Genomic DNA, 27,690 nt, shown 5'->3' with positions numbered 1-27,690 from the left:
CATGCTTAAAAACACTATGGAAGAAAAATATTGGTATCATCTTAGACCTGTGTGAGCTATTTATAACAGTTTATCTGAGCTAGTCCATTTTTCGGTTCACAAGCAAATTCTAGCTTTTTTCCATATTTGTGCATTTCTAATTGAATAGTCTATATGAACATATTTTCACATATGGATGTGAACTGTACTTGTGCCATATCTGCCAAGACTAGTCATTTTTGTCACATGGTATTGTTTCTGTTCCCTGATTGGATGAATGCAGAAAACAGGGATTTCATTACACCCATCCTGGTTTCTTGCTTCTCTCAGGGCTGGTCTACACTGGGGGGTGGGGGTAGGTCAATGTAAGATATACAACTTCAGCTACAGGAATAGCATAGCTGAAGTCGACGTATCTTATTTTGACTTACCTCGGGTCCTCATGGTGCGGGATCGACAGCCGCGGCTTCCTCGTCAACTCCGCGACCACTACTCACCCTGGTTGAGTTCCGGAGTCGACAGGAGCAGGTTCGAGGTTCGATTACTACCTGCCGATTCGGCGGGTAGTCTGGACGTACCCTTAGAGAGAGGGTCAGGGCAGTTTGTGGAGCTGGAAGGAACTAGGCTGACAAGATTAGGGAATTTTTAGAATATTTTTAATTCTTTCTTTACCAAGCCCCTTGAGTCAGGCCTTGCCTGACATATAATTGTTAAATAAATAAATAAAATTACCTGTTGTATAATTAGTTCTGGGATCCAATTTAAGACTAATTCCATATTGGCATTTAAATGCATGGTCCCAAGCCATGCAGATTGCAGCAATATCCTTATCTGGTTTATTTAATTGCCTCTGATTAGAGTTTTTGCGTAGTCCTGCAAAGGGTAAAATCCGATGTCCTGTTAATATTGTTTAAATGTGTTAATACAAAAGTTTTGGTTTAGGGTTTTGGCAATACTATTCAGTGACAATGTATTGTTCAGACACTTGATCTTGTTCCATTCACATCACTGTTTCACCTATCTACCAAGTGCATTTACTGAGTTCCTGTTTTTTGTCATGTGCCTATTCAGCACAGTCAAAAAGACGCACGTAGGCCAGGAGGCAACCTTAACATGGGCATTATCAGCATAGTTTCATTGTCATAACCTGGCTTGCCTACAAATGGCAGGACATAGTGACTTACCTCAAAGAAACAACACCTTCACCACCACTCCTCCACCCTCTTACTCTGGACAAACGTTGAAAAGGAAGAAGTCTTACTTCCTCATCTCGCCAAAACAAAATTTGACACTAAGGTTTGTTTACAAATATATTAGTACAAATAAACCCTACTAGTTAAACGAAATTAATAGTCAACATAACATTGAAATTCAGCTTCTAGTTCATCTGAATAATTTTTCCTATAATTGGTTCAGCTCTAGCCTATATCATGGTTCTCAGGGGAGGAAGACAAAGGGAAAAAAATCTTACCTGTACAGGTCAAGGAAACTGTACTAGATTATGGCTATCAACTGTGTTGTAACTAACGTGGTTGTATTGTGATGTGGATAGATAGGATCTCAGTTACCTCTGTAGTTCCCCTTAAAAACTCTGTCAACTGCTACTGTTCAAATCCAGTTTAGTCTGCAGTATGCTCAGAGCTCCAACTCGCCTTTTTGCAAACTAATAGTTGCTTATACAGCAATCCTTTTAAGAATGGTTAAAAATTTTCAACAAAAAAAGTTAAATTTAAGTTTAAAGGGCCACCACTTTAGGTTGATGGGCAAGAAGTTTAAAATGAACATAGGCAAACAGTTTTCCAAATCCTAAAATAAAAAGCTATCTCCTCTCAAACTAAGGACTGTAACATGCATGCATACAGTAGATATTGAATCTGAATTCCTCTTCTAGGTAACTTAATAAACCAAGACCCAGGAAGTTCTCTCTGGATACATCTACACTAATACAATTGTGCCGGGGGACTAGGTTGGGTCATGACTCTTCTTGGGTGCATTTAAATTATGCCTTGGTTCCGTCTACAGTACAGGAGCAAACCATGATTGAATTATGTCCCTTGAACTATGATATAGCTTTGACAAATACAATATTTCTGGTTTTTCTATTTCCAAGATTTTAGCGGAGTTCAAGTACACTGATAATTCATTGTTCATTGTTGCTTTGCACCTTGTGTGATCATTTACACTCATGCCAGATGGGTGCAAACTTACCATTCTGAGCTTGTAGAGTTTTACACCCACTTTGTAATCCCTTTGCCCTAATGTAAATGACTATACAAATTTCAATACAACGCTGATTTGGGACATTGCCAGAATTGCACTGAAAGTCAGTGTGTATATGAATGACTTGTACAATTAGTGCTTTCTGGAAACTGCAAATGCAACAGAGGTCTGGATCTTCAAAGGGAGAAGGAGTGAAACCATTCCTAGAGCTTGTGCATGTAATATACAAATTATCTGAGGTTTAATTGACTGTATATAAAAACTTATTAGATAATGATTTTTATAACTTGTCTTCAGTAAACCAGGTAACTAGTGACTTTTGTATGTTCAAGGGCTACTGCTTTGGAGCCTTCTAAGTAGTTTTTGGAATACATACTAGTTTGTATTCGTGCAAATAATAAACAAGCCTCCTACTGTGAGGGAAAAGAAGGTTTTACAGTTTGAACTACTAAGACCTCAAAAGAGAGTAAGGGTGATGTAGTAGAGCATTATTAACGTCCGAAAAATCTGAGCCTTTCAAAAATGCAAGTAGGATGATTCATTTCAAATATACAAGAGGAAAAAAGGTGATCAGTTACTCCATAAATTATGCTGGACCAAGTTATCACTATCAAGTTGTAGTCAATGATGCATCTATTTTATAACCTCTGTGCTCCACTCCTACAAATAAAGCTTCGTAGGAGAGCAATGTTGTCTCATGGATAGAGCTCTGGGTTGGAACTCAGACCTGCTTTTTATTCCTGGCTTGCCATTGGCCTGCTTGGTGACCTTGGAGCACTTGCCCTCTTTGTGCCTCCATTTCTAGGGTTACCATTCGTCCGGATTTACCCGGACATGTCCTCCTTTTTGTGCTAAAAATAGCGTCCGGGGGGAATTTGTAAATCACTCAAAATGTCCGGGATTTCCCCCCCCCCAGGCAGAGCAGAGCGAGCGGCTGGGAGGGCTGCAGGAAAGTCACAGGCTGGACTCTGGAGCAGCTGTAGAGGAGCTCCTCCTCCCCCGCTCCCTCCCTCCCTGCATTCTGAGCCGGCAGCTCCTCCTCCCCTGCAGCCCAGCGCCTGGCTCCGGCAGCACTGTGCAGGGGCAGGGACCGGGTTGTGTGTTGTGCTGGGGAGCGCAGCCACGTGTCCGGCTCGCACAGAGCCCAACACCATGTTCTGAGCAGCAGGGTAAGGGGGCCAGGGGGCAGGAGAAGGGGCAGGGAGGTTCTGGAGGGGGCAGTCAAGAGACGGGGGGGTGGGAGTTCGGGGGGGGGGCTTTTTGGGGGGAGTGGAGAAAGTTTTGGGCAGTCAGGGTACAGGTAGGGGGTAGGGTCCTGGGAGGTAGTTGGGGGGGGGTCTTAGGAGGGGCAGTTAGGGGACAAGGAACAGGGAGTCTTAGGTAGGGGGTGGGGTTCTGGAGGGCAGTTAGGGGCAGGGCTCCCAGGAGGGGGCAGTCAGGGGACAAGGAACGGGGGGAGGGTTGGGGGTTCTGGGGGGGGCGGGAAGTGGGAGGGGCAGGGGCGGGGCCAGGGCAGGACAGGGGTGGGGCTAGGGCGGGACTCCTCCCGTCCTCTTTTTTGCTTGCTGAAATATGGTAACCCTATCCATTTCTCTGTCTGTAAAATGGGATTGATGATACTGGTATCCTTTTGTAAACCATTTTGAGATCTACAAATAAAAACAACTCTATAAAATCTAGGTAATATTTAATACAGAACCATTGAAATGCAGTTATGCTTTACTATAAGCTGTAACTGGGTGACTCTTGGTAGAAAATCATATTTGGAAAAACTAAAAACCCAATTCCAGCTTTTGAGAAGTTAGCAAATATTACTAATCTCTTTTTTCTCTGTGAAAAATGCCAATTATGCCTAAACCAATACAAATTTAAAGTAACTTGGACTACTGTATTTCATAGTTAACTATAGGTGTGAAATCTGTTTTCAAATCACTCCTCCTCCTCCTCCTCCTCATGTGTGCATACATGCATCTCTGCTTTTGATGGATAATTGACTGTTGTGTGTACAAGTGCATCAACTATCCTTGTGAAGATGTTATGGTGTACTCTGGGCTGGCTCCAGGCACCAGCGTAGCAAGCAGGTGCCTGGGGTGGCCAATGAAGGGGGGGGGAGGGGCACGTCCGGTCGTTCGGCGGCGGGGCTGTCACTCCCTCTCGGAGCAAAGGACCTGCTGCCGAATTGCCGCCGTAGAATGAAATGGCGGTAGAGCTGCCACCGATTGCGATCGCGGGTTTTTGTTTTTGTTTTGTTTTTGTGTTTTTGCTGCTTGGGGCAGCAAAAAACGCTAGAGCCGGCCCTGGGTGTACTTGCCTTAATCAGAAGTACTGAACTCTAAATCCAATTGTATGAGTGTTGTGATAGTTTGATGTCTTAAAACCGGGTTCAGAGTCAGTTAAGAGGCAAATAACTGAACTTGGACTTAGTCTAAGTCTTAGTGGAGTTTTACCTACATCATAAAATAACCATATATTCAGCACAATTGTCATTCTCTCTGCTTCTGGCAGGAATGGTAGGGGTACTGAACTTGAGGTTTGAGGCTTATTGGCAAAGCTATGGGAAGTTTTCACAAAACATCCACTACATATGCCTGACTTTCTCTAATGTTAGAGAGACAGTTACAACTTCACTGCATTTAGATAATGTTAACGTGTAAGTGTAGCAGAGAATTTTTATGCTCATGAAAGTGGTCTAACTTTTTTTGGTTTATTATTTTTTGTCTCCTTTAGGTTATTTTTGTTTAGAAATCATGAACTGGCACTTCCTTCTCCTTTTTACCGCCGTGACTTTAACATCCGTGTGGTCCCAGTTCAATCCTTTATCTCTTGAGGAACTAGGCTCTGACATTGGAATCCAAGTTTTCAATCAGATAGTCAAAGCTAGACCTCAGGAGAATATTGTGGTTTCTCCACATGGGATTGCATCTGTACTGGGAATACTTCAGCTGGGTGCTGATGGCAAGACAAAGAAGCAGCTGACAACTGTGATGAGATACAGCGTAAATGGTCAGTTTTTATCTGTTATTATGAATCACTTAATAAAAAACCTGAATAAACTTTTAAGGCTGGAAGGACAATATATTTTAATGGGAGGTTTTTCAAATTGTGCTACATTGTTTACTAAAACTGGCTTGTGATGCAAAGTATGGTCAGCACTAAGAGAAGGCCATACGTCATAAAAATGTCCCCTACAATATAGGCTACCAGATAAACATGGACCCAGTTTAGCTAGAAAATTCAAATTTCATCCCTTCTCACTGACATTGGTGCCATTCTTTGAGGTGACCTATAAACTATTTATGTGGAGGGTGTAGAAAGATATAGGGATAATTTGGGTCTCTCGATCTCAGAAAATCAGTTTCTGCCATTCCAAGCACTCCTCCAACAACAATACAATCTACTTGGTCCAGCTACATGGCATTACCTGCAGCTTAAGCATCTCTTGAAAGACACATTTGATCCTGATGTGCTTGGGAGCACCAGAGACTCCAGAATTGGTGATGTGTAGAGAGCTCTCTAGGTTCACCTAAACATTTGTAGCCTGTTATGACTTCCTGACCCAAAAGATCCTCCCGAATTTAGATTGCCTGTACCATGACTGGAACTAAGATTGGTGTGTATTATTGACCCCTGACCACTGGGGAAGTGACTGGCAAACCATTTAAAAATTCTACTATTGATCTACGATTACGACTGATCCAGCAGAAAATTATTTCTTCTTAGAGTGCTTGCTCATGTCGATTCCATTCTAGGTGTGTGCGTGCCCACAAGCACAGTTGTCAGAGACTTTTGCCTTAGCAGTATCCATAGGGCCGGCTGTGGTGCCCCCTTGCGTGCCACGCCCATGCATCGGTATATTAGGCAGCGCCAACCCTATGACCTCTTAGTTCCTTCTTACTGCCTGTGAGGTTGGAGTGCCTCGTCTTGCCATTCTCAAGAGCGTTAGCAGTTCTTCATAGACCTTTGTTCTATCTAATCTGTACATCAGTGGTCACCAACTGGTCGATCCTAGAGGATCTCCCAGATGGCCAGATTCCTCAAGGGCCTTGAGCACCTCTACCTGCATGTCAAGGACCCTGTTCCTCTGTGGGACTTGAACCTGGTGCTGTCGCGGCTTACGGGTCCTCCTTTTGAGCCATTGGCTTCCTGTTCTCTCCATCTCCTGTCCTGGAAGGTTGCATTCCTGGTCAGTGACTTCAGCCCATCAAGTCTTGGAGATTCAGGTGCTCACCTCGGAACCACCCTATATGTCCTTCTACAAGGACAAGATCCAGTTAAGACCGCATCCGGCTTTTCTGCCCAAGGTGGTCTCAGTTTCATTCAAGCCAGGACATTTACTTACCGGTCTTCTTTTCAAAGCCACATAAGTCTGAGGAGGAGCGTAGACTGTATGCCTTGGACGTTAGGAGGGCTCTAGCCTTCTACATCAACAGGACCAAGCCATTCCGTAAGTCTACCCAGTTGTTCGTCGCAGTGGCTGACAGGATGAAAGGACACCCTGTATCCCACCCAAAGAATTTCTTCTTGGATCACCGCCTGCATTCGCTTCTGCTATGATCAAGTGAAGGTGCCGCCCCTGGCGATTGTCACTACCCACTTGACCAGGGCAGGCCTCTTCGGCAGCTTTTCTGGCCCAGGTGCCTATCCAGAACATCTGCAGGGCGGCCACCTGGTCATCTATCCATATGTTTACTTCCCACTATGCACTTAACCAGCAAGCCCGGGATGATGCTGGCTTCAATAGGGCAGTACTGCAAGTCGTGAAACTGTGAACTCCGAGCCCACCTCCATAGATACTGCTTTTGAGCCACCTAGAATGGAATGGACATGAGCAAGCACTCGAAGGAAAAAAAAAAAACTGGTACCTATCTTTGGTAACTATTGTTCTTCAAGATGTGTTCTTCGTGTCCATTCCATTACCTGCCCTCCTACCCCTCTGTCAGAGTTACTGGCAAGAAGGAACCGAGAGGGTGTAGGGTCGGCATGAGGTAATCTCTGCAGCACAAAGTTGAGGTCCAGTGCCAGCATAGTATGGGTAGATTGCAATGTCTCTATTCCTGTTGTACTAAAACAGCCTTTAATTCAAGATTTCAGAAATTATTGGGCAATAAAATATTTTTATATTTAGTTTCTTATAGGCCTCTGACCCCATTTAGTCGGAGGGCTCTCTTTTTTGGATCTTTTGATGCGTTTTTGGCTTTGCTTCAGTTTCCTCTGTCAAGATCCCAGACTCTCTAGCCTTTCCCGGGCCTTTTTTCTATTCAAACACCCCTTTTTCAGTCTCTGTTCCTGACGTTGGCATGAATCCCTATTATTCCTCTACCAGTGCCTTTCCTCTAGAGAGTAGGGTGAGAGTACTTGCTGCTTCTTAGCATGCCAGCGAGGCTTAACAACAGCACAGAATGCTGGCACTTACAGAATCTTAAAGGAACTGTGTTTATGAAATGTGAAACCTTCCAAAAGGTGAGTACATTTTCAGACCTATAAAGAATGAGCGATGTTGATGTTTCCTGTAACACACTGTCCCATCCTTAATTGCTTTGCTGTGCAGTTTTCTGTTTAGGGTGCAGCTAAATGATTTATTGTTGCTTAGTAAAATATCCAAATGTTGAAGATTCAAATCCTTTTATGGGATAATCTTGACTTTAAAAGCATCTGAGTTTTCTAAACATAGCTATCTGCAAGAATTTTGAAGCATTGAAACTAAGTGAATTTATTTGGTTTGAACTAGTTAGTCTAACAATCCTAGACACATGAGACAGGTTCTCAAACTTTTCTGTAGTGACCCATATCTTAATATCAAGTTTCTCATGGACCACCACCTTTTTTTATGTTTGCATGGACCTCCTCTTCTCTTGTTCATGATTGCCTAATAACCCTGTGACAGCTACAAAAGTTGCTTATTTGGAAAGGTAACTCTAGGGAAATATTTAAAGCTATCCTTTAATGCAATTTAGCAGCTGGAAGCAAGGAGGAGAGCCAGTACCATGTGAGCAGCCAGCTCTCCCTAGACCACCAACAAATGTTCAGTGGACGACTAGTGGGCCACAGACTAGCTTGAAAACATCTGTTATGGTATGCTCACCAAAAGAATATGCCCATAATATTGAAGACGGTGAACACACGGACATCATGTGATCTATCTTACTAAAGGATTCACAGTAATTTAACCAGGAGGCCCAACTATTGAGGACTTCTCCTACATGGAGCCGAAATGGTCGTTTTTGAATCTTTTGCTTTCTTTTTTTCCCTTCTCAGCTCCTTTTTTGTCTTGTTTAGAAGCATTAATGACAGGGAGAACCGAGGTGTGACCAATGTAGTAGTTTTCCTGTGCTGCTCTAAGGGCATAGCTACCCTTTCATATACTAGACTTTTATGGAGCATATTGCAACCTATTAATAGTTGATACCCTTGGATAAATACTCTACTTCCAATTAGATGCTGGAGTCTAATACTGAATTTCCTTACTAATGTAGCCTAGTCTTCAGATTTAATTTTAGTTTGTTCCAGAAACTTTCCAAAGGTGTCTCTCTCTTTTTTGGTTAGCACAGTTTCCAGAAAACTTTTTTATATCCCATCCTATTCCTTACTGAATGGAATGGAGGGATCAAAAATGACAACCTTAGTTTTTCAGTTTATGGTCTTAGTCCCTCCTTCCCCCATGACTTCTGCCTCTTGGGAACTACCCTTATTCCTGTGCCTACAGTCTTTCTACTCTGAGTGGCCAGAATGAATATCCTTATTCAGTTGTAGCTGCTGGGAAGATGAGGACTCACACCCACAAAATAACATTGTAGTATCGTGTTAAGTTGCAGTGCTGTAAACATGTCAACGTAGGGTCAGGATATTACAGCCTAATTTATGTTGTGGCTCTCTAGTATAACTGATGACAGTTTATCTAGATTGTTTGTTTATTCTAGAATAGGTACAAACATTTTAACTATATTGTCCATGCCAGAAAGTTATTGATCAATATACTACACCAGGACTTGGATGTACAGTACAAGGATTAGACAAAGAGCCAAATTCTTCACTGTAAAGTAGTGTCCTTCAGATGAGTCAGAGATCCTGTTGCTCAGATGAGTGTTGAAGAATGTCTGTCAATGCCATTGGTATTCTTTCTTTACCCCCATCACGTTTGTGTGTGTGTTTGGATGTCAGTAATTATTGATACAAGTTAACTCCTTTAAAACTTCTTTCATTTTCCTTTCTAAATAAAATTTGCTGTTATTTCTAACTAGGAGTTGGTAAAGTATTAAAGAAGATAAACAAGGCCATAGTCTCAAAGAAGAATAAAGACATTGTGACAGTTGCTAATGCAGTGTTTGCAAAGAGTGGCTTTAAAATGGAAGTGCCTTTTGTTACAAGAAACAAAGAGGTGTTTCAGTGCAGTGTCAAGACTGTGGATTTCGAGGACCAAAATGCAGCATGCAATTCCATTAACCAGTGGGTGAAAAATGAAACAAGGGGTAGGTATTGTTGATTTTTGTGTGTAACTGAGTTAAACACTTATAGACACTAAAGTTGAGAAAGGGGTGTAAAGTTTTTAAAAAGTGGTGGGAAGACACTGCATCTCATCTTAAAAAATATATACATCCACACAAGGGATAAATTCACTTGGGTGCACCTTGTCTAACTACTTGGAGATGCATGGTATCTATTGTCCTTTAAGAGACACTTCCGTGAAGCTAATTCCAGTGATGTTATTTTCATAAACAAAGAAAAACTGCAAAACCAAACACTCCCACTATTCAAAATTATCCACATATTGCTGAGGCCAGAGTTCAGGTTTTGCATTACAGCATAATTAGCTTGTATTGCATCTTGGTATCTGTTGGGAGATGAAAGTGACATCCTGGCGATGCTCGCAGTGTCATTGATTGTGGTGAAGGCAATGTATGGGTGGCAACAAGTGCTGGAGATTTTTCCTTTTAACTTTTCATTTCCAGGCTGTGGCTGATTCAGCCTTAATTGTTTACTAAACTAAACACCACAAATGTTGCTAAATAAGGCCCTGCCTGAGCACAACTCTTAGATGGGTGCTAGTGTTCCCTCACCAGTGAAGACTAAGGTCCTAATACAGCTGCCACTGTACTCAGTAAAATGACTCCACTGATGTCAGCGGGCCTTGAAATGAGCAGAGCCATAATTCTTCAGGCTGGAGTTAGCAGCCATCTTTGCTCCAATTCAGAATGAATGCTACCTAGTGAATTACAAAGTACATTGGCTCTTCTGTTTCATCATGACCAGCTGGCTTACATTGCAACAGAAAAAGCTCAATTTCCCCCCTTCCTTTTTTATTTTATTTTCAGGTATGATTGATAATCTCTTATCTCCAGACATTATTGATGGTGATTTGACCAGGCTAGTGCTGGTAAATGCAGTGTATTTCAAGGGTTTATGGAAATCACGTTTTCAACCTGAAAATACGAAGAAACGCACATTTAATGGAGCTGATGGGAAGACTTACCAAGTACCTATGCTGGCCCAGTTGTCTCTGTTCCGCTGTGGTAAGCTCAAGAGCTAGTTTCTTGTAAATGAAACGCAAAACTTTTTGCACTGTACTCCTTTCAAAATGTAGGCAAAGAAGGTTAATGTGTGTGTTTTGGGGGGGGGGGGATACATAGCATTCCTGTTTATGGGTAGATATTTGTGTTGACAGGTACTGTTAAGTGGGAAAACTTTTCAAACTCGTATCTAATCTGGATGAAACATTGAGAACTGTGAATAGTCAGCACCTCTGGAAATCGGGTGACTTTTATTTAGGAGCATTGTTTTAGATGCTCCTGTTCAAAACCTTTGGCCAAATAGATAAGAAGAAATAAAATGTGTTCTGTCCTTAATCAAAAACCTATCCAAAGCAGAAAAACTTAGAATTACTTTGTTTTTATATTGTATTTTACCCATATATTGTGGGAAGGAATATGCTTTAAAAATCAGCAAATAAAAATTAAAATACAGAGTTTTTTCTTTAATAGCAGGCCATAAGAAGTGTACACAAAGTATGCTTAAATTCACTTTAGATTCTGAAGTAGTAGACTGCTGGAAACAGTTTTGCAGACAATAACCATTGAACCAAGGGACTGAGTAGCTCAGGGTTAGTATACTAGTTGTTTACCTCAGGAGGCCAGCATTTAAATTCTAAATTGAGTTGCAAGTGAAAAGGCGTTCACTGGGTTCAGCCTAACTTCTGTTTGTGCCTGTCACAAAACCAGAACAGCAGCCCACATGACTGGCAGCCTCTACTCAAGAGTTCAGTACTGAAATGGGTTTTGCTGGTCAGGCTCACAATGCATTGGCAGCATTTTTATAAGAGTGTGTGCATGTTTTCTGCCTCTGTTCTAAGATTAGACAAGTACTATTTGTAACTTGCTTTCATATGCACTAAACATGGTTACAAGGAATACATTTAGAAATAAATCTGAAAAAAATGATGTTACTGGTAAAGGAATGTACCACCAGCTAGCCAAGAAGGCAAACATAAATTTATTGCCTCCATTTTTTCTGTTGTAAGTGATCAGTATTAAAAATGTGCTAGTTTAGCCAACATAGGAGCTTACAAATCGATCACTCTGTGGTTTAAAAAATATGAAACTATTTTGTACCTTGGCCATGTCCTGAAAATCTTTACACATTAAAGCAAAAATTAAATGTTTTAGACAGATAAAACTTGAGGGGTGTGAATGAAAATCACGTATTGAAATATTTAGGATCTATACTTCAGCAAAGGACCACACATCATGGTCAGGTCTTGCTTACCATTCTTATATTGCCCTAAAATTCATAGGGTCTGAATCTGGTGTAAATAGGGAGTAACTCTTTTATTACATTGTCATAACTGTGATTAGAACCAAGGCCATTATTTTCAAGGCCTTTAGATGGAAAGTATTAAGTTTCCTGTTGTGGAATTGAAACTCCTATTTCAGGTTAGGTATCTTAATACAGTTGAATGCACAGGTTCTCAGATTTCTTAGTAGTGTGAGAAGCATGTTAGAGCAAAAACATCTTGTAGACACCTCCACTCCCATTTGTAGCTCTGAAGATCACAGCATTCTATGGCAACTACAGCAACTGTTTGCATGGAAACTTAGTATGTGAAAGTAAAGTGTGTGTTGCTGTTTTTAAATGTAATTTAGCCATTGTGAATGAGGGGACCTGGCAACATGTAATCACCAGGCTGTCTGCGCAGCACTAGTTTGAGAACTGCAAGCCTAATGTAAAGGAGCTAATCAGACAGAAAACATTTTCTTTAGTTGAACTGGAAAAGGAGGTGAGCTGGAAAAAGAGGTAAGCTAACAGCTCCCTTCAACCATCTCTGTAATGAGCTGATTTCAGGCAAGCAGTCTTAAGGCTGCAGGGCTCTGCTAACAAGGTTAATTTTCTGGTACAGAAATCCCTCATCAATTTGGGCTGGCAGATGTGGATTTTGATGCAGAGTGGGAAGTGTAGTGAAATGTTGCTGCTGTGTAGTGACTCTGTCCCAAATATCAATCTCTGGCACTTGTGATCTGTGCAGATAGATCAGCTCTTCTCATCTGAGAGACTCCTTTTAAGTCTGGTTTAATCATAGAATATCAGGGTTGGAAGGGACCTCAGGAGGTCATCTAATCCAACCCCCTGCTCAAAGCAGGACCAATCCCCAGACAAATTTTTACCCCAGTTCCCTAAATGGCCCCCTCAGGGATTGAATTCACAACCCTGGGTTTAGCAGGCCAATGCTCAAATTAATGCAACTTGTTCTTTTGGCACTTGTCTAAAAAGCCATGATATTAACTGAAAAAAGGGTGGAGTGGGAAGAGGGACCCTATTCAATTAGGGTAGCCAGCTGCCTGGTTTTTGACTGGAAAGTCCAGTTGAAAAAGGGACTTGACTGGGTGTCCAGTCAGCAATACTGCCCAGCCATCCAAAGTCCGGTTACAGAGGGTGGGGGAGGCACTGGGTCATTACCTGTGCCAACCCCTGCTCAGCTGGGGCTGCCTTCTACCTTAGGGTTACCATACGTCCGGATTTTCCTGGACATGTCCGGCTTTTTGGGCCTCAAATCCCCATCCAGGAGGAAATCCCAAAAAGCCGGACAGGTCCGGGAAAACAGGGAGGGAGGGAGGGGCCAGCAGGACCCGGGCCCGAGCCGAGCCAGGCGGGAGACGCTGGGGCCAGAGCTGGAGGGAGCTGCTCGGCCGGGGGGGCCTGGACTGGGCTGCATCTCCTCGCGCCCCCCTGCCCCAGCCCCAGCTTGCCTGCTGCCTGCCTGCTTCAGGCTTCCAGCGAATCAAATGTCGTGGGAAGCAGCGGAATTGGGGCGGGGCCGGGGCCTCGTGGAGTGTCCTCTTTTTGGACACTTAAAATATGGTAATGCTATCCTACCTGCATTGGATGGCTGCAGTTCCCAGCCCCGGCTCTGCGAGTCCCTCTTGATCTAGGGAGAGGGAGCAGGAGGTAAAAGGGGGGAAAGCAGCAAATGATGGGGAGATGTGGGAAGAAGAGTGAATGCGGGGGAGCCTTGGGGAGAAGAGGTGGGGCGGGGGAGGTTCTGCCACTCCTACTGGTGTGTCTGGTTTTTAAATATTACCAAGTTAGCAGCCCTATAAAGGGACTGTCCACTCAAGACAATGTTAAAACAGAATCTAAATGCCTAGAGCATAACACTGAGGGAAGAGTTTCCTTCATAGTCTTACAAATAAGTGCTTTTCAGCTAGATATATAGGCAGTATGCTGTCCACCCAGCTGATGATAGTAAGAATTCTAGTTCATAAGGGATTCCCCGTCACAAAAAATAATCTCTTTGATTAGGAAACAAACCTATTAGAGTCTATCAGCCTCCGCTGTGTCTCCAGAAAAGTAAAGAAAATAATTAGCTTTCAAAATAAAATGCTAGTAATTAGACATAAGAAAGACTCTCCGATTGCTAATGGATCTTCAAGTTGCAATGCAATCCTGTGACATGGGACATTGGTAGATAAACTGCTAGCTGAAATTCTCCATGACTGACACCTGGGATGTTTGTTAGAGCACCAATTAGTGCCTTGATAGTTAAAGGGGGCTTTTGAGAATTTTAGCATGAGCTGAGCTGGCTGGAGGCCTATAATGGTGTGTAGTGCTTTACCAGCAATAGGAGCTATCTGTGCAAATCTCTTTACTCTTGAATAAATTCCAGGGTGTCTTTTTATTGCTTCCTTTTTGTGAGAAGAGACATTATTGTCAAACAAGCTTGTGATTAACTTAATTTGTTAACTTCTTCCTTTTTTCTGTTAACAATAAAATAAATAAGGAAGACTTTAGTCCATTTCCCAGAGAAATGGTGTCCTGGAACATATAAAATGGCTTTCAGCTCCCTTCGCCTTTTTGACCACTTATTTTCTTTTCTTTCTGTCTCCATATATAATTTTTATTGATCAAGATCCATTAAAGTAGCTAGATTTTTTTTTTCTACTTTCTTTTCCAACTGGTAAACAAGCCTGTTGTGCTTTTCATTAGCCCTGTTAGTCTTTTTCCATAGTACTTTCAGTTTCATGTCCTCCTATCCCATAACAGAACAAGCAAGAAGATAGTCTGGTAGGGTTACCATCTTTTAATTTTTAAAAAGGAGGACACTCCATGGGGGCCCCGCCCCGCCCCAACTCTGCCTCCTCCCCTGAACGCTCCACCCCCTACTCCTCCGCCTTCCCCCCCCCCCCCCCTGCGAATCAAATGTTCATGGGAAGCCTGAAACAGGGAGGCAGCAGGTAAGCTGGGGCTGGGGCGGGGTGCAGCACGGCCCAGTCCGGCCCCCCTGGCTGAGTGGCTCCCTCCGGCGGCCGGCCGGCCCAGGCCAAGAGGCTCTGGCCCCAGCATCTCTCGCCCGGCCCCGCGCCCCCGGCTCCTGCCGAGCACCGCCGGCCCCAGCCCCAGCAACCCCGGCCGAGCACCGCCGAGCCCTCCCTCCCTATTTTCCCGGACATGTCCGGCTTTTGGGGATTTCCCCCCGGACTGGGATTTGAGCCTCAAAAAGCCGGACGTGTCCGGGAAAATCCGGACGTATGGTAACCCTATAGTCTGGTTTTGTTTTTGTTTCCAAGTGGTATGCTACTGATGTAATTATGGTCTTTAACTAGAATAGTTATGGTCCCTGGTTGATTACCAGCAGCAGTTTGAATACTAGCATAATTTAAATAAAATAAAATAAATAAATAATTTGGATGTAGGTGTTTATGCTGGAAAGTTTTATTCAGTATGGCTGAAATCTATTTTATAGGATGCACCACGGTCACTTGCAGCAGAAGTTTCTACCATTGGATTTATGTCTAGCCACAATAAACTGCTGCTAAAGTAGCATCACATTGGACAAAAAAATCCAATGATCCTTTGAATGTTCTCATACTGAAAACTGTCTTTTAAAACACTGATAGGATTTTGCATCTTTTAAAAATAATGGAAAGACCCCTATTGACTTTAGTGGCCTTTGGATGAGACCCCATGTTTCTTTACCCACTGAATATGGTCCTGCACATTACAGATAGCAAATGGCCTGCTACAATCTGTTGTTCATCATGTGCTTACAAACTGCTGGCAGTCCTTTCCAGGGCAGGATCTAAGTTCTTAAGCTCTTCTATTTTGCTGCCCTCTGTTCTTATAGTTGCCTGTCTCCTTTACTTGCCTGTCTCCTTTACTTGCCTGTCTCCTTTACTTGCCTGTCTCCTTTACTTGCCTGTCTCCTTTACTTACTGTTTCCAGGGGAGTCTCCTTGGTGAACTGTAGCAGTAGGCTCTTTTACTCAGTTTAGAAGCAGCACAAGATTCAATGGAGTTTAAAGGCAGATGGTGTGGCAGTTTGCAGAGACTGTTAAAGACCATTTCTGATCCCCAGTGTACCATAGTCCTTAAAGGAAAAGAGTCTGTTTTACAAAAGGAATCTCTTGCTCTCTTTTGGACGGTCTTTTATTTCCATCATGTCTCCCACCCCCTACTGTTTCAATAGATGCTGATGACACTCTGAAGCAGTCTGCAGCATGGCTATTTTATATTTTCAAAGGAACTCCAACAACCCACCAAGTAATATTCATGTAACTTGTAGAAACAAATCTGAGATGCCATAGAGTAGATTTTTTTTTTTTTTTTTTTTTTTTTGGCGCTATCTGCATTGCATTATCAAAATCTAACATATAGACTCCTGCTCAGGGCCGGCTCCAGGCACCAGCCGACCAAGCACGTGCTTGGGGCAGCATCTTGGGGCAGGGCGGCGCTCAATTTTTTATTTTTATTTATTTATTTACTTTATTGTATTCGGCGGCGTTCGGAGGGGCGGCGTGGTGCTCGGTGGGGAAGTGGGGGCTTCGGGCGGCGTGGTGCTCGGAGGGGAAGTGGGCGGGCTTCGGGCGGCGTGGTGCTCGGAGGGGAAGTGGGGGTTTGCGGGGCGGGGGCTGGCGCGGCGCTTGGAGGGGGGGGCTTCGGGTTGCATGGTGCTGGGGGCGGGGATTTCGGTGGCACTTGCGGGGGGGGGAGGGTGAGGGAGTTACGGCGGGGCGGCGCTCTTCTTTTTTGCCTGCGGCGGCAAAAAAGTTAGAGCCGGCCCTGCTCCTGCTTGTTATGTAAGTGAACTCTACTGGAAGATGGCAACCCAACTGTGATATCGAGACTTTACAGTTACAATAGTATAGCTTTGCCAATAGGTTTAACATTTTTACTCACTACTGCTTCTAATATCAGAGGTTGAAGGCTTTTAACTGTTTGAGAATTATGGCTTCTCTTTCTCTCTCCCTCTCCTTAGGCACAACAAGTACCCCAAATGACTTGTGGTATAACATAATTGAATTGCCTTACCATGGCGAAAGCATCAGTATGTTGATTGCTCTGCCTACAGAAAGCACTACCCCTCTCTCTGCCATCATTCCTCACATCAGCACAAAAACAATACAGAGCTGGATGACAACCATGATACAAAAGAGAGTGCAAGTTATTTTACCCAAGTGAGTACTAATATCGTCCAGTCTCTTCTCCCCCTCAACCCCCAAAATAAGGAATTCTTCTATAGTCCTTCTCAGCACTTAAAGCAACTTTTAGTCATAATTCTGATGTTTTTTCTATTTTATATGCTTCAATCAGGTTCACAGCAGTAGCAGAAACAGATTTAAAGGAGCCTCTGAAAGTACTTGGCATTACAGATATGTTTGAACAGTCAAAGGCAAACTTTGCAAAAATAACAAGTAGGTGATCTTGTTTAAATTCTTCTTCTGGTTTTTGTTGCTCATTTTCTAGAACTACTGTTTTACAATTGCAATTATTAAAACAACCTGCTGCTTTGAAACTATTCCATCAAAAGGCAAACTTCTAAATTAACCACAAAGTTAACCATATGGTTAACCAATAAAATGTAATGAGGCATTTTCACAGTAACAGTCTTACATATTCTTCAATATTTTTCCTTTTGGCTTACAAAAAAAAATCATGTTGGATGTATAATGGAAGATGTAATTGAGGCACTTTTTCTTTTACAATTTATATGTTTTATAAACTTTACATCAATGGATTTGAGAGAGAGGAAGGATGTCTACCAAATTGATGGTAACGCTGAGTAAAAATGGAACGGTCATTGAACTGCATAATTGATCCATAAACGTTTTCCTCTTTCTGACAATGGAGCACTGACTTCTAAAAGAAAACTGGATGTCTTGTGTCTATGAATTTTATGTCCCCATCAGACTTCTGATTAGTTACTCCAAAAAAAAAAAAAAAAACATCCAAAACAAAAAGACCTCGCTTGTTAACACAACTCATTTATATCTCATATACACTTCTCCACTTGAAATAAGAGATTAAGTTCCTTTTTAGGGCTATCAAATGATTAAAAAAATGAGTCGTGATTAATTGCAGTTTTAATCACACTGTTTAAACATTAACAGAATACCAATTGAAATTTATTATAAATATTTTTGGATGTTTTTGTTACAACACAGAATACAAAGTGTAGAGTGCTCACTTTACATTATTATTTTTATTACAAATATTTGCACTGTAATAAAAGTGCAATCTACAAGTCGAAGCATGAAAGGGCATACAAATGTATAGCATATCTGGCACATAAATACCTTGTAATGCTGGCAACAACAGTGCCATGTGACTGCGTGGTCTCACTTTCAGGTGACTTAAATCAGTAGAATGATTTGAAAATGTAGAAACAAATATTTATAATGTATATTGGTATTGTTTAGCAGTGCAAGTAAAACTGATTAATCACGATTAATTTTTTTAATCAGGTTAATCTGTTTTGAGTTAATCACATGAGTTTACTGAGATTGTCAGCCCTTGTTCCTTTATTTTATTGGAAGCAAGGTGTTCTACTTTAACAGTTTTTAAGACACTCAGGATGAATTTAAATTGCATTCCTGGTTACGTGTTGCTATAATTTCTGTATTTAAGAAAAAATTACTCTCAGATTACAAATTTTCAGTTTTACCTTTAAAACCACCAAATAAGCATAGAATTTAAGGATATCAGTAGTTTTTTAAAATGATTTGTATTGCATCTTCTTTGGGGTGAAATATGTCCCCTAGTCACCTAGACATTTTCTGTCCCGTTTATTTTATTACTGTCATCATAAACATAATGCACTTAAGCAGTGAGTGAATTGTGCCACTGATTCCTGCATCATTAAATAAAGCCAGGGCAATAGATTCTGATTTTGGACATTGTCCATCACCATGTGTTTGTTTTTAATATATACACATGCATGTGCAAACACTGAAATGGCATGTATACACAAATGCCATAGCTGACTTGTTTAGTGTGTTAGGATGCTAATATGAATTTTTTCTGTGCTTTGGCCAACGTTTGTGTTAACTAATAGCAACATTGTGCCTGTGTTAATACTTCTCAATTTAACTGATATACTATGGTGCTATAAGAAACAGTCATGCAGAAGTCCAGCTAATCCATTCTTTACATGCAGCATATTGTTTGCTTTCTCTGCTTGGTGTCATCAGATTCACTGCTTCTGTAGTGGTCAGATCCAGCAACTGCATCTTAACAACAATAGAACAAAGTCCTCTTGCTTCCACAGTGATTTCAATCTTTGCTAGGTTTGTCAGCTGTCTGGTTTTTGACCAGAACACCCAGTCAAAAAGGGACCCTGGCTGCTCCGGTCAGCACTGCTGACTGGGCTAATAAAAGTCCAGTGGGCGGTGCAGCGGGGCCAAGGTGTAGTTCTGTGCAGCTCCCGGAAGCAACAGCATGTCACCACTCCAGCCCCTACATGTAGGGGCAGCCAGGAGGCTCAGCATGCTGTGTCCCCACACTAAGCACCAGCTCTGCAGCTCCTATTGGCCAGGAACTGCGGTCAATGGGGGCAGCGCCTGCAGACAGGGCAGTGCACAGAGCTGCCTAGCTGCGCCTCCACGTAGGAGCTGGAGGGCAGACATGCTGCTGCTTCCAGGAGCTGATTGAGGTAAGTGCTGCTAGGAGCCTGTACCCCTGACCCTCCTACTCACACCCCTGTTCCTCCTCCCACCCTCTGACCGCCTCGGTCCCAGTCAACTTTACGTACGGTATAACAAATGTATAACTGCATGTTGACACAAGTGCTGTTCTTGTTTTGGTCACACAGGAACGGAAAGCCTTCATGTATCTCATATTTTACAAAAAGCAAAAATTGAAGTTAGTGAAGATGGAACCAAAGCTTCTGCAGCAACAAGTAAGTAGTGTGTTTTTTCTCTCTCTCCCCCTCCCTCCCTCCCTGGTTTAATTTAATCCTTAATTAAAAGTAACTTTACTAAAACAAATTAATTTGATTTTATCAGAAATAGGAAATCTTTTGTGAGCGCTTAAATTGAGATCACGTCAGCAGAAGTGCATACTCAGAAAGGACAGTAAAAAAATCAAATGGATTTTACCATTGAGTTTTGGGGGTGGGGGGTTAAGTGAATTTTGGGTCAATACAGAATTAGTTAAACGTAGCCTTCCACAAATTGTAAACACATCTCTTTACTCCACTGGCTACCTATAGAACAGCATCAAGTTTAAAATCTAGTGGCCAAATCCTTGGCTCCTAATACGCCTCCTTGTGCTGTTCCAGAGGCACGCATTTATGCAACACTGCTCTAAGATGGCGGCTGGGTTTTCCTATAGGGGAACAATCTTGAATTTTGATGTTCATTATTAGTTCATCCCTTTTTTTTATGGATTGTGTGGTTCTGGTGAGCAATATAAGAAGGCTAACTTTGCAATAGATAGCATTGGATAAAATGGCCTCATGTGGCTGACCCAGGCTGCCACTGGTAATATAAAACAATTGATAAACTGGTGCATGTTGGTGAAATGGAGTGCCTAAAGGAGCAAACAAATATCTAATGGAAATCTGTTTGATACTTTATATTTGCACTGTTTATAGTGTGATCATGTTTGACTTGTTTAATTTTCCATCCTATTTTTCCTCTTCTTTCACTTTCTTTGGAAGCTGCAATTTTAATAGCCAGGTCCTCCCCTCCTTGGTTTATAGTAGACAGACCATTTGTATTTTTCATCCGGCACAATCCTACAGGTAAGCAATGTTTGTATTATTTTGCATGTAAGTAGAGTTCATACAGTATAATGGCTATGTGCAAACTGTAATTTCTAGGTGGGAAAGCTTGAAGCTGTCCAGTAGGTGTTGCTAAAACAAATACAAAATACAGTATGCTTCTGTATTGTGCTTTTAACTCCGTTTAAAATAAACCAGAAGAACTGGAAAACCTACTCCACAGGAGATCAGACTAGACTAGATGATTATGATGGTCCCTTCTGACCTTAAAGTGTATGGGAGGGTCCTTGGGAGACTCTATATTCGTATGCACTCCAAACTCACCTAAAAACAAATAGTTTGTTAATCTACAATTCCCCTAACCAAAACAAAGCAAGCTCATGGAATGTGAAACAACCTTCTTACCTAGATTTTATTTGAACACATTCTGTAAATGTTGTATTTTTCAGTGAATGCTCTACAATACTTACAAATTGGATATATGTAGTAATATTGGTCTTTATTTTATCCCTCAGGTGCAGTCTTGTTTATGGGACAAATAAACAAACCTTGAGTATGGAAAAGGTTTTCTTTAAGAAGCAAAGTAGAGACTCATTTGATACATCCTTGCTAGTTCCGTTAAATATTTTTGTACACTACTCTTTCACTTCACTCAAGAACTAGTTTTTAGCCAGCTGTGACTAGATTTTGAAAAAGGAGTCAATGTAGTTCTGGTTTTATGGGAAAATACAAATTGAAAACTACGATACCTTTTCAAAATGTCTAAAAGATTCTTTGAAACTACTGAATGGTTGCCTATGCTAACAAACTTACTGAGCTTTTTCTGTCCTAAGAATTGTATGCATAGCTTTTGTGGGAGGGTTTTAACAAGAGCATGACTAAACAAACCATTTCTGCTAGCATTGATTTTTTTTCTGTGGAAAATGTCTTTGGGTTTGTAGATGTCCCTTCAATACTATTTTTGCCCCTGAATGGCTTGATGATTGGGTATCTTTTGTGGAACTAGATGAAAAGCTCTAGCAGTTTATTTTATATAATGCATGTACCACTGAGGTAAAGTTTTAAAGAACTAATGTCTTGATAGATAACACAGTTGCATTGACGTCCTATTTTACTGTAATGTAAACTTGTCATTGCTAGTATTCACTTTGTATTGGATTTAAATTTTATATTTGTTTTTTGTACAAAGGAAAAAATAAAGTGCATTATGAACAGTCAGATTCCAAGGTATCACAGCGATGTGCTGGTCAGTATTTGTGGGCAGGACTCCTGGGAGCCACTTGTTAAAATTCTACCACCAACTGAAAGGACAGTTTTCTTGATTCTTTTTTTTTTTTTTTCCTCCTCCTAGCCTGATGGAGCTAAGTGTCTCTGCAATCTGCTAAACCAGTCCTGCTGTGGATGACTTATCCCTAAGGCTTCAAAAATGTTTGAAGAGCAAATATTTTGTCTTTGCAGTGCCCCAAATTGCACCTAGTGGCAGGTGTTTTCAAAAATGCACCTGAGGAGGAGATCTCAGTCCCCCCCCCCCCCCCCCCCCGTCCTTTCCCACACTTCAAAGGATGCAAGTTAACCAGTATTATTATCAACACCCGGAGGATATCGTTTAGGAACAGAGTGTATCAGCAAAGTTTTCTAAGGAAGAGCACTTGATGGGTTTGCTTATCACTGAGTTGCCTTCCTACTTGTTTGAGAGCATTTTTGTGTAATTAGTCGGGGGTGGGGCTGGAGGTATGGAAAGAGCAGATTCTTGAGTCCCTCATATCACCTTTCTGAGCAAATGTATCTCTGTGACATGGGGTCTGCTCTGGTGCAAGGCAACAGAGACTTAGTGTGGATAAAATGCTCCCATTCTCTCTGAGTCCTACATACATTGTGCATTGGCATAACTGTCTGTCTGCATAAGATGCAGAGTGATGGAGAATTGAGCCCATTGTGTTTATCACAAGCCTAAGAGCATTTAAAATGTATGTGAACTAGTATGTTAACTTAACAGTAGAAGAAAATGACAGTTCTACATAACAAGCACATCTGCATCTGTCCAGGATTTAAATTATCACCAGTATGAGATAATCAGGACTGGTTCTCATTAAAATAAGCTGTCAACATTGATACCCTCTTATTTGCAATAGCAGGAATAAAGGAAATCTGATCATTTATGTCTAGAAAATGGTGGTGATTTTCAGGAGATCTTATGCGGAGGAGTCATACCTATGTAGGGAAGTAGCACTACATGCTCTGATGCTGTGTTGCAGACAATGGATAATAAAGCTTGTAACTTCTGAGAGCCCCCTTAAAGAAGAACACAAGAAATTTAATAAAGCACTGCTGGCATAGTCAGTAGCATTTGTAACCCTTCTGCCAACATGCGCCATGTTCTCTCCCACACCAAGATATGTTCAGCACAGGAGGTAAGAAGGGGCCATCAGAGAACCATTGTAGCTCCCTGACTCTGAAGCTGTTACTAGTCTCATTCTTTGGCAGGGACCTGTGTTTCTGGGGTGGAGAGAGGGGGCAAGGAGTGCTCTGAAATTTTAGTCCCTATATACTGCAGTGAGGCAGACCTGTTTTCAAACCTGTATGTCAGTACAGCTTTCAAAGCAGCTAAGTAGGCTCAGCCCCAAGTGCCACTGCACCTTGACTCCCGTGTGGTTCTTTTTGTGTACGTTAAGGGCAATAAACCAGAGGGCCTAAATGAAGCTGAGCTGCCTCTTAAGAGAGTGCCCTTCCCTTGCTCACCTCTTAATTCACCACAGATACTGGGAGGAGGAAGATCTTGCCACTGCTTGCCCTGTGATGGTAGATAACTCTTGGAAGAAGCCAGATCTCCTTGCCTACAACCCCCAAAGAAGTTGAGGGGGAAGTCAGTAGGAACCAGATCCTCTTCCCTATTATTATTTTAATATCAGGGTTGGAAGGGACCATCTAGTCCAAACCCTTGCTCAAAGCAGGACCAATTCCCAGGCAGACTTTTACCACAGTTCCCTAAATGGCCCCCTCAAGGATTGAACTGACAACCCTGGGTTTAACAGGCTAATACTCAAACCACTGAGCTATCCCTCCCCCCTCTCTGTCCATGATGCACTGAATTACAGGAGCTGGGTCTAGCTACTCCAGATGCCTAGTTGTGTAACTGATCCTCTGTTGCATTGGTGAACCTTCCTGGCCAGCAAGTCTCTCCTCCATTAGACTCCGCCTAAAGGTAAGGATGGAAATAGGGAGCCTGGGCACAGAGGGAAGCCAGATGAGGCTCACGTATGTTAGCTGCTTAAGTAGAAAAATTGAATTCTAAGCCCTTTTAACACCCATAAATGTAAGTTAGCTCTGCTCTTACTGGTGAGACTTTCCAATTTTTCCAGGATCTAACTAGAACAGGGGTAGCCAACCTGTGGCTCCGGAGCCACATGCAGCTCTTCAGAAGTCAATCTGCGGCTCCTTGTATAGGCACCGCCTCTGGGACTGGAGCTACAGGCATCAACTTTCCAATGTGCCAGCAAGTGCTCACTACTCAACCCCTGATTCTGCCACAGGCCCTGTTCCCACTCCACCCCTTCCCGCCCCCTCCCCTGAGCCTGCTATAACCTCATCCCTCCCCCTCTGAGTCTCCTGCATGCCACAAAACAGCTGATTGGGAGGTGCAGGGAGGGAGGGGGAGGTGCTGATCGGCGGGGCTACCGGTGGACGGGAAGAGGCGAGGGTGAGGGAGGGTGGCTGCTGACATATTACTGTGGCTCTTTTGCAATGTACATTGGTAAATTTTGGCTCAGTCTCAGAGTGGCCACTCTCTGGACTAGAAAATAAAGGGTTGGTCAAAAATTTCCATCAAAACAGTTTATCTGAAAACCCCATTTATAGCTGAAAAACATTTTTCTTTTATTTTTTTTCAAAATGTCTGCTTACTGGTGAAAACTTAAATTTTTTGGTTCAAAAAAACTAGAGGCCTGAAATCCAAACTGAAATATTTTGGTTATGTCCCATGTCTCTGTTCTCCTCTATGGGAAGGGACGCAATTCATCATGGAAGATGCAGTCTAGCCAGGGAGCCCAGTCCATAAAGGATCATGGTGCATTGTGAGAGAGGTAGTCCAGCCTGGGAATCTGGCCTGTAAAGGAAAATGGAATCCTGACACACCCATTCTAAAACTCCCTTTAGCGATTGCAGCAGCATTTCTGAATTTAAATATTTGCATTTTAGATATTACTTTTCGAGTGATTGCTCATGTGCATTCCACAATAGGGGGGTGTGCTCACCATATGCACCGCTGCTGGAAGTTTTTCCCCTAGCAATAGCCGGAGGGGGACTCTAAGACCCGCCAGGAACTGTTGAAAAGGGTGGCATCAAGCCTCAACCTTCAAGCCGAGGAGGTGGAGGAACCCTCAGACTCCCTCTTCAACATCCTCTCAGCACTGGGCAGAGTGGCTCTCCTATCCATGAAGAGGTGGCAAAGATTTTGAACGCCTTACGGTAAACCCAGGCTTCCTTGCCCCCCATCTCTAAGAGGGTGGAACAGAAGTACTTCGTCCCCACCAAGAGGCATGAATACCTGTATACCCATCCTGCCCCCAACTCTCTAGTGGTTGAGTTGGTCAACCACAGGGGGAGGCAGGGCCCTACTCTGAAAAATAAAGACTCAAGGAAGCTGGACCTAGTTGGGAGAGAGGTTTATTCATTCTCAAGTTTCCAGTTAAGGGTGGTGAACCACCAAGCCTCCTGGGGAGGTCTGAGTTCAATTTGTGGGGCTCTCTGCCCAAATGCGAGGGCTCCCTCTAAGAGCATGACAAGAAGCAGTTCAAGGCTCTGGGGGAGGAGGGCACAGTGGCTGCTAGGGCAACCCTTCAGCCACTGTCAAATGCTGTGGATATGGCTACATGATCTATATAGGGATTATGGCTCCTGCTGTTTGGGCTGGACCTTCTGTTCAATGGCAAGGCCCCGTTTGCAGAACAGAGGGACTTGAAATTGCACGGCCTGACCAGGACCAAGTTTAAGCCGCAACAGGCTCCCACGCAGGACATCCTCTCTAAATATGAGCCCCCTTATAAAAAGTTGTGGTACTATAGGAAACACCTGCAGAGGCTGTCCCGGTCTGCCCCCCAACCTGGACTTTCCAAGGGCAAAGAGGTAGTTCTGACGGGAGGCCCGGGATCCATCCACAATGAAGCTTCCCTTCTCCAACTGGTTATGTGCTTTTCTACCTGAGTGGTCGCAGCTGACCTCGGACTGCTGGGTCCTCAACACCCTCTCCTGGGGCTACATCCTCCAGTTTACCTCTACCCCACCCAACCACCCTCTGCCCCCATCCCTCCTGAGGGACCCCTCTCACAAGGCTCTGCTCAAGCAGGAGATAGGGTGGCTCCTTGGCCTAGGAGCAGTGGAATTGGTGCCAACGGAGTTCAGACACAAAGGTTTCTACTCCCACTACTTCCTTATCCCGAAGGCCAAAGGGGGGCTCAGGCCCATCCTGGACCTGCGAGGCCTGAACCAGTACATGGTAAAGCTCAAGTTTCGCATAGTCTCTCTGGCCTCCATCATCCCCTCCCTGAATCTTGGGGACTGGTACGCCGCCCTCGATCTGCAGGACGCGTACTTCCACATTCATATATTCAAGGGGGACAGACATTTCCTCCATTTCACGGTTGGGCAGGAACAGTACCAATTTACAATCCTCCCAGTTAACCTGTCCACTGTTCCCGGGGTATTCACAAAGTGCATGTCTGTGGTGGCAGCGTACCTCAGATGTCATGGAGTTCAGATCTTCTATCTCGACGACTGGCTGGTCAAGGGCAGCTCCAAGTCACAGGTGCGGGATCACGTGGTGCGCCTCCTGTCTACGTGCGCCACTGTGGGCCTGTTAGTAAACGACACTGAGTCCACGTTAGTCCTGGTGTAGTGCATGGAGTTCATCGGGACAGTCCTGGATGCGACAGCAAGGATCTCCCTTCCACCGGACAAATTCAAGACCCTAGAAGGGCTCATCAACACAGTCACAAGGTTCCCCATGACCACAGCCAGAGCGTGCCTCCAGCTCCTGGGTCGCATGTCGGTGTGCACATATGTGGTTCTCTATGCCAGACTCAGTATGAGGCCCCTCCAGCTCTGGTTGGCCTCGGTCTTCTCCCAGGCCAGAGACAGGATGGACAAAGTCCTCACTGTGCCTGAACCAGTGATCATGTCCCTACAATGGTGATCCTCTCCGGAGAACATGCTCCATGGGGTCCCATTCAGGGGCAGAGCCCCATTACTGGAGCTGGTGTCCGATCCATTGGACCTGGGATGGGGACCCCAGGTCGGGAACATTCAGACCCAAGGTCTGTGGTCCGTGCAGGACCTTGTCCTGCATATAAATGTCAAGGAGCTCAGGACGGTTCATCTGGCATGTGTGGCCTTCTGCTCGCACCTGGAAGGCAGAGTGGTCAGGGTTCTCGCGGACAACATGGCCTCAATGTTTTACATCAACAGGCAAGGTGGGGCCTGCTCCTTTGTCAGGAAGCCCTCAGGCTGTGGGACTTCTGTATAGCCCACGATATTTGCCTACAAGCCCACCACATACCAGGTGCCCGGAACTCACGGGCAGATCATCTGAGCTGAGATTTCTCCTCTCAGCACGAGTGGTCACTACACCCAGAGGTGGTGCACAGGATTTTCCAAAGCTGGGGCACTCCCCCGGTGGACCTGTTCGCAACACGGCAGAACCACTGGTGCCCCCGCTTCTGCTCTGGGGGGGGAGGGGTTGGGCGTGGGCGCCATCTCCAATGCCTTCCTCCTATTCTGGTCAGGCCAGCTTCTCTATGCCTTCCCCCCAATCCCACTGATCGGCAAGGTCTTGGAGAAGATAAAAATGGACAGGGCCTGGCTTCTCCTGATCGCCCCGGCATGGCGCAGGCAACATTGGTACAGGATTCTCATGAGCCTGGCAGTCACCCCACCATGACCATTACCATCCTACCCAGACCTGCTCTCACAGGACCAGGGCTGCCTCCACCCCAAACTAGCAGCACTCCACCTCAT

At 43.6% G+C, this 27,690-nt stretch overlaps 1 protein-coding gene across 3 annotated transcripts in view; it reads left to right on the top strand.

The window, feature by feature from the left end:
* The window catches only part of SERPINE2 (serpin family E member 2), a 38,561-nt gene extending 16,661 nt beyond the window's left edge, over nucleotides 1–21,900 (top strand). For all 3 annotated transcript variants that reach the window (XM_054040296.1, XM_054040295.1, XM_054040298.1), the window contains exons 2-9: nucleotides 4,927–5,202; nucleotides 9,438–9,665; nucleotides 10,509–10,706; nucleotides 16,939–17,137; nucleotides 17,274–17,374; nucleotides 19,771–19,857; nucleotides 20,620–20,703; nucleotides 21,198–21,900. In XM_054040296.1, the coding sequence (XP_053896271.1) occupies nucleotides 4,947–5,202; nucleotides 9,438–9,665; nucleotides 10,509–10,706; nucleotides 16,939–17,137; nucleotides 17,274–17,374; nucleotides 19,771–19,857; nucleotides 20,620–20,703; nucleotides 21,198–21,235 (1,191 nt within the window). In that variant the 5' untranslated portion in view covers nucleotides 4,927–4,946 and the 3' untranslated portion in view covers nucleotides 21,236–21,900. The remainder of the gene's footprint in view (nucleotides 1–4,926; nucleotides 5,203–9,437; nucleotides 9,666–10,508; nucleotides 10,707–16,938; nucleotides 17,138–17,273; nucleotides 17,375–19,770; nucleotides 19,858–20,619; nucleotides 20,704–21,197) is intronic.
* The last annotated feature ends 5,790 nt before the right edge of the window (nucleotides 21,901–27,690 follow it).

Source organism: Malaclemys terrapin, chromosome 9 (assembly GCF_027887155.1).
Source record: "Malaclemys terrapin pileata isolate rMalTer1 chromosome 9, rMalTer1.hap1, whole genome shotgun sequence".
NCBI lineage: Eukaryota > Metazoa > Chordata > Testudines > Emydidae > Malaclemys > Malaclemys terrapin.
The sequence above is the reverse complement of the archived record's forward strand: the minus strand, read 5'-3'. Positions and strand labels throughout refer to the sequence as shown.